Source organism: Portunus trituberculatus, chromosome 31, assembly GCF_017591435.1.
Source record: "Portunus trituberculatus isolate SZX2019 chromosome 31, ASM1759143v1, whole genome shotgun sequence".
In the NCBI taxonomy this organism is placed as follows: domain Eukaryota; kingdom Metazoa; phylum Arthropoda; class Malacostraca; order Decapoda; family Portunidae; genus Portunus; species Portunus trituberculatus.
In genome coordinates this window covers 10,488,846-10,496,345 of record NC_059285.1, presented here as the reverse complement: position 1 = coordinate 10,496,345, position 7,500 = coordinate 10,488,846, and the positions used below count along the sequence as shown (strand labels likewise).

General features: G+C 42.0%; 2 protein-coding genes across 2 annotated transcripts in view; one reads left to right on the top strand and one right to left on the bottom strand.

The window, feature by feature from the left end:
• LOC123511691 overlaps positions 1-5,907 on the top strand; it is a 49,886-nt gene extending 43,979 nt beyond the window's left edge. Inside the window, exon 8 of the transcript XR_006676915.1 lies at positions 5,879-5,907. The gene's annotated coding sequence lies outside the window, so the exon portion shown is untranslated. The remainder of the gene's footprint in view (positions 1-5,878) is intronic.
• The window catches only part of LOC123511041, a 57,942-nt gene continuing 51,977 nt past the window's right edge, over positions 1,536-7,500 (bottom strand). Inside the window, exons 20-21 of the mRNA XM_045266656.1 lie at positions 5,341-5,507; positions 1,536-3,294 (exon numbers count right to left, since the gene is read on the bottom strand). Coding sequence (XP_045122591.1) covers positions 3,088-3,294; positions 5,341-5,507 — 374 coding nt within the window. The 3' untranslated portion in view covers positions 1,536-3,087. The remainder of the gene's footprint in view (positions 3,295-5,340; positions 5,508-7,500) is intronic.

Here is a 7,500-nt window from a genome sequence, read left to right as displayed (position 1 = left end):
AGTATCCCGTGAACAGACGTTTACTCACACATCGAGGACCGAACACACCTTATAAACCATATATACAACCCGGAACAAAGCATTAAGTGCAGCAGGGCAATCCACTTAGAGCACAGCCTGGGCATGACTTATCGTTGCCGCCACCACCACCACCACCACCGCTATAACTACCACGAGACAAGGGGAATAAAAAGGGCCGCGGATCTGTAACATTGCACCACCACACCTTCATAATCCCAAAGATAGATACAACGGGTTGCACTGAGGATCAGTTTTCTTTAATAAGTGTTAGAATTCTTCACCCAAGTCGCCTTTATGCCAGGTGTCTCCTGAGCCCCTTTTGTACTGACATTTGTGGTAGGTGGGCCGTGACGAAGCGAGTCTCCCCGGCGATCAGTGAAGCGAGGGCACCATGAGGCCGAGGAATTGAGTGAAGGGAAACTGCTGCAGACCACATCAAAAATGATATGCAAGAAAACTGAATAGTGTCCGTTTTAGATGAGTTAAGTATGTAATTACAGTGTGAGGGCGAGGCGTGAGGCGTGAGGCCCTGCGCTCGGGGAGATTCTTTCATGTTTATTCTCTTGTGTGATTCCCGAGAAATTAACTTAAATGGAACACGATTTCAAAGCGTAGCAGTTCACAGCAGGCAAGCAGTGGCAACAATCCCTGAGAGCGGCGTGGCTCATCCGCGCCGCCTGCCACTCACGCCACAGGGCAACGCACAGGGCAAACACGAGACACTCTCCGGGTTTCTAAGTAATAACCTTGAACAAGGGCAAAGTTTTAGACAATCAATTAGGCTGGAGTCTTTGGTTGATACAATTACACACAACATCGCTCGTTGAAATACCCCTATAGAACATGATGACATAAACGTTTCTACTGCATGTGTGAGCCGGGTATTGTACGACAGATGCAATGAGTGTCGCAGTCAGGCCACCAGGCCCTCCCTATTAAAGTTTGTCGCTGTTTAAGGTACATTTACTTTTTTTTTATGGTACGGCCTATAGCGCCTGTAAGTATACTTGAAAAGTATATGTGGGAAGCGCTGTTCAGCTTCCGCCCATTAGTGGCGCAGGCAATTTTTCTTTAGATTATGAGTTTACGGAGAAGGGATTTGTGTCTGCTGATATTAGAGAGCAAGCAGTCCATAAAATGAGCCATCTCAAAGTTTATACCCTTTGTTGAAAGCATAGCGACACTCCGTTTTACATTTTGCTTAGGATGTTTAACAGAGAGATAGATAGATAGATAGATAGATAGATAGATAGATAGATAGAGAGATCAAAGTTTATACCCTTTGTTGAAAGAGAGAGAGAGAGAGAGAGAGAGAGAGAGAGAGAGAGAGAGAGAGAGAGAGAGAGAGAGAGAGAGAGAGAGAGAGAGAGAGCCGTGAAATAATTATTAAATTCCTGGAGTCCAATATCCGCATCCACACAACGTGATAGGTTGTCTCAAGTGGCGATGCAAAGGTGGCGAGTGGACAGCCAGACTTGATGACAGTGACAGTGGTGCGAGACGTAACAGCGTGGTGCATGAAGATACACTTTATTAGTGCTACATGGTGCTACATCATTAGTGCTGGTGAACTGCTGCAAGCATTGGTTACACATCACAAGTTAGCACATCAAATAATGAGTCGCAGTACGCCTGTTCGGGAGGCTGGGGAGGTCGGTGGGAGAGAGTATGAGGAATGATAGGTTACCCACACCCGGGGGAAATTTATAGTATATGTAATCTTTTATCAAATAAATCTGTCGCCCTACATGTACGTTGAAAAAGTCACACAACACATCGTGTCTCTGTACTGAAGAGCACACAGCCCACCACTTACAGTGGGGGACGCGGTGGGCGGGGAGGAGCAAGGGCAATGAGAGAAGCTCTGAAATCTTAAACCTGGAAACTGGAAATTGGGACACTGTAATGACTACAATACGTTCTCTCAGGTGTTGGAACTCATATTACCACCACTACCATCACCACTACCACTACTATCACCACCACCACCAGCCTGATGCCCCCAGAACACAGCGCAGTGCTGCAGAAGGCAATGCTGGAGGTATAAGATGGAAGGCGTGCGTGGCACATCTTCCATACATAACCTGTTGCCAGTGTGAAGTATCGTATAATTTTGTCAAAGAAACCATTCGGTGTTCTAAACAAGAACATTTTAGTCATCTACATCATTGTACTGCATGTCACTGCGTCACTACACACTACTCTACTAATTTACACACTAAACAAATCAAATTTCCATCCTCATACATAGAAGTTACAGTGCAGTGAATACCAGCCGCGTGGTGACATCATCACACAGTACTGCTTCACTATATGCATGCCTGTCCCTTCGAGACATAATCACTCTTATTCATACTTTAAACTGTTTAGGTACTGCAAGCAAACACTCTCTCTCTCTCTCTCTCTCTCTCTCTCTCTCTCTCTCTCTCTCTCTCTCTCTCTCTCTCTGAAAATAACGAAAAAGGAAAACTATGAAGCACACTTTACAAGCAGTTCAACAAGTACGTAAGATTAAAGAAAAATAATAAACTAAAGAGCAACATTCTCTAAACAGATAACAACGACCAAAGGTGCCTTGAACGCTAATAATAGATGTACTACTAAGTAACACAGACGCACACGCAACAGTGAGTATTGCAGTGGGAATCAAGGTTATGCAAATTACAGGTCACTTCTAAAACGAAAATATCTAACACATAATTCGGAATTTACCTGTGCCTCTAAGGTGATGTAAGGGGATTCATAGGCAAACTTTACTAACACACAGTCGACTTCACATGATTCCAAGACCTGGCTTCAAATTACTCCAATGTCGAATACGTAACATTAAGTAGCTTCAGCAACTTCTGCGAGGTTTCAGGTTTACTGCAGTGACCTTCATGTGATCCCAAAATGACTTGAAAGCAACGCATCAGAACAGATCCAACCTGCCTGTGGACTTGGGGTGTTCAGGTGACCTCAGGCAACGCGGTAATTACATGTGTGGCCGAGGATGGAAACAAGCAGGTAGATAGGAAATTAAGCAGACCACAGGTGACGTGAGGTAAAAAGTTCTCTAGGGGTGTCTTAGAGCACGCTGGAGGACCTGATGAGCATGATGAGACCGATGCAAAGGTAAACAGCAAGGGCGATACGGTCAAGGACAGCACCCAGGAGCAGCCACTGGCCCGCCATCACACCCTGTTCCCCAGACTGATTGCTGTCCGCTCCGCTGCCGATCTCCACCTCGTCGCTCTTCTGTGTTCCTGCCCCGAGCCGTCCCTGTCCCGACGCCTGCAGGGGAGGCGACGTTCAGAGAATCACAACAGAGTACACACACACACACACACACACACACACACACACACACACACACACACACACACACACACACACACACACACACACACACACACAGAAGGGGAATAAGATATACGAAACATCGGAAGAAATGAGTGAACTTATGAATAAGAGCTTTAAATCAGTATTTAATGAAGAGAGAGAGTTTATAAAGCCAATCAATCCAACGGCACAGGAAGGATTAAGAGACATCGTGGTAAGAAAACAGAAAATTAGAGAATTGCTAGGAAAGGTGGATGTGAGGAAAGCAATGGGACCAGATGGAGTGTCAGGATGGACACTAAGGGAATGTAATGAGCAACAGGTAGAACCAATTTGGGATGTAATTGACAACTCTTTAAGGGAAGGGAAGGTACCACAGGAATAGAAAAGAGCCAATATAGCCCCATTATACAAAGGAGGAAAAATGACTGAGCTCCTAAATCATAGACCAGTGTCACTAACTAGTGTGGTGGGTAAGATCTGTGAAATTGTTATCAAAGAAAAATAGTTGGAATATCTGGAAAGAAATGAAATTATTAATAACTCCCAAATTGGTTTTAGAAAAGGAAGATCATGTATAACAAACTTACTAAGCTTTTATACAAGAGTAATAGATGAAGTACAAGGAAGAGATGGATGGGTGGATGCAGTGTATCTAGATATTAAAAAGGCTTTTGACAGAGTACCACACAGAAGACTCCTATGGAAAATAGAACACATGGGCAGAATTAAGGGAAATATCTTAAATTGGATGACAGATTACTTAACAGATAGGGAAATGAGGACAGTGATAAGAGATACACCATCAAGTTGGAGCACTGTAACCAGTGGCGTACCACAGGGTTCGGTGTTGGCACCAATAATGTTCCAAATATATGTCAACGATATACAAGAGGGTTTGAGTAGCTACATAAATTTGTTTGCAGATGATGCCAAGCTTTTGAGAGTTATAAAAACAAAATGATTGTATGGAATTACAGAAAGATATTGATAAGATCTGGAGATGGAGCCAGAAGTGGAAATTAGAATTTAATACTAAGAAATGCCATGTAATGGAAATGGGTAAAAGTAATAGAAGACCTACATGGGAATATAAAATGGGAGAAGAGATTATAATGAAAAGAAGAGAAGAGAAAGACCTGGGAGTGATTATACAAGACACCCTGACTCCAGAAAGACATATAAATGGATTATTTGCTTCAACATACAAGACACTAACGAACATCAGGGTAGCATTCAATTACATGGATAAAAGTATGATGAAAAAGATATTAACCACTATGATAAGACCTAGACTAGAATATGCAGCAGTGGTATGGTCGCCATATAGGCAGAAAGATATCAAGAAACTAGAAAGGATACAAAGGGCTGCTACAAAGATGGTCCCTGAAATAAAAGATCTTCCCTATGAAGAAAGACTGAAGGAGATGGAACTACCAACTTTGAAGGATAGACGGGAAAGAGGAGACCTAATAACGATGTATAAGTTAGTAAACCGTATGGAGAAGACAGATAGACAAGGCCTGGTAACACTGACTGAGCAGGGAGACAGACAAACAAGAGGACATTCCAAGAAAATCATGAAAAGTCAGTGTCATAGGAATATCAAGAAGTTCAGTTTTCCACATAGGACAGTAGACATCTGGATTGGATTAAGTGAAGAGATTGTAACAGCAGAAAGTGTGCGCAAATTTAAGAAGTTAGCTAAATGTAGATATGAGTCCCGCTCGAACCCTGTAACATACAACTAGGTAAATACAACTAGATAAATACACAAAAAAGAGAGAGAGAGAGAGAGAGAGAGAGAGAGAGAGAGAGAGAGAGAGAGAGAGAGAGAGAGAGAGAGAATAAAGAATCAGACACACTGAGTAGGAAAAAGGAAAGTGATTTAAGAATTTCTTGATGGTCCAATTTCGCAGAAAGAATTGCAAGGTGGGGAGAAAGGAGTGAAATTAATGGATTGAGGCGATGGAAGAGGAAGGCAATCATTCTTCTTACCTGTTTGAGGTAGGCAGAAAGGCAGAAGGTCGGGCCGAGGGTGAGGGCGAGGCGTTGAAGGACAGGGGAGGGCGGTGTGGTGTAGGGACCTCGGGCAGCCCTCACCAACACGGCGGTCACTATGGTGCTGATAACAGCCAGGACAAGTTGGATGCTGACCAGCTGGACTATGGGAAGGACAGAGTGTGTTACACATACACACACACACAACACACACACACACACAAACACACACACACACACACACACACACACACACACACACACACACACACACACACACACACACACACACACAGAGAGAGAGAGAGAGAGAGAGTAATACCGTCTTTTTTATGCGCCTAAAGTAAAAGCATCACCAGAGTACTGCGTTTCCTGGAAGCTAGCAAGAAATTTTACAGCGCGGTTTTGCTTCGCAGAAACAAAAGACAAAGAGGGGAACTAAAAGATAAAAAAAAAATAATAAATAAAAAACTTATTTCATGAAAGAAAGTAAATACTCTTTTCTAAACTCATGTATTTGTCATATTTGTAGCAGTTGTGTGTGTGTGTGTGTGTGTGTGTGTGTGTGTGTGTGTGTGTGTGTGTGTGTGTGTGTGTGTGTGTGTGTGTGTGCTTATTGTTGACGTGCGCGGATTAAGAACTCGAAGCCCTTTGTGAGCTATGACCAGTGTGACCACCACCGCCACCACCACCGTTGTCTGGGCACGAAGAAGCGACACCACAAGCCGCTTCCCATCACAACATTCATAAATAACTTACATTATACTGCATTATGCACCAAAGCGACCCACTACAATGTCATTACGGCCGGAGAGATGCTTTTTTCTACCTTTCCTTCACACTATTTTTTCCCCTCTCCCACCCTCCAGTCATCAGGTAAGTAAGCGGTTAGTGGTTCCTATCTTTGATTCCTCATTGTTCCTATCTCTGTTTTCATGAGGTGAAGTCGCGTTTGTCACTCAGGAAAAGACGTAGTTCTCCTCCTCTTTCAGCTTTATTTCGTCCTCGCTGTATCGTAAGTGCTTGTGCTAAATTTATTTTCCTTTTATACAAAGATTTAGATCCCCTTTGCTAGAAACTTAAAGTGAGGTACACAATACTTATGTTTGTGTACTGTTTAATGTTGTTGTTGTTGTTGTTGTTGTTGTTGTTGTTGTTGTTGTTGTTGTTGTTGTTGTTGTTGTGGTGGTGGTGGTGGTGGTGGTGGTGGTGGTGGTGGTGGTGGTACTCAAGGAATTCACGTTATAAGATAAGGAGCAAGCCTCCGTTGAAATTGAATTATCCTCAGAGTGTAATCACACACACACACACACACACACACACACACACACACACACACACACACACACACACACACACATACAGTATAAACAGTCTACACTCAAATTTAATTATTGAATTAAATATAGCAAGTCAAATCAAACAAATTGAAGCTTAACATCACTAAAACGAGTTACATATCTTTTTTAAACTTCTCCATAAAACATGATCATACTCTCTGTATTACTTGAAGGTGCTACTTTACAACGCGTAGTGAATATTTAATTTTTTGGAATCATAATAGATGAAAATTTAAATTTGATAAACCAAATAAACTCTGCACAAGTAAAATTATCAAGAATATGTGGCATACTATACCGCGTTCCCAATAATCTTATTTCTGAGGCATTAATCAACATGCATTACACTCTTTGTTATCCTCATCTTATTTACTGTGTCTCTCTTTTGGTCTTGTACATAGTCATCTTTTATTGATATGCTGGATGTAGCTCGAGAAAAAAATTAGATGTATATTTACCATGGGAAAATTTGAATTAACAGAGAATTTTTTCTACGTATAATTTTCTTAATTTTCATAATATCAACAAGTTTTTTCTCCTATTATCTATTTAAAAGGATCTAAACAGCTATCGTGGAATTCCCACCTATGACTTGGTGAAAAGAGTTCATAATATCAGAAATAATAATGTTAACTTAGTTTGCCCTCAGTTCAGAACAACTCTCTTCAAAAACTGTATACTGAGTTCAGCACAGGTCCTCAACTGTGCAATTCCTTAAAAGGGAATTTTCTATTTTCACGAATTTCATGCCGATGAGCTACGAACTTGGTATTGTAACACATCGTGAGGCATCATGATCAACATCGGCTTCATTCGT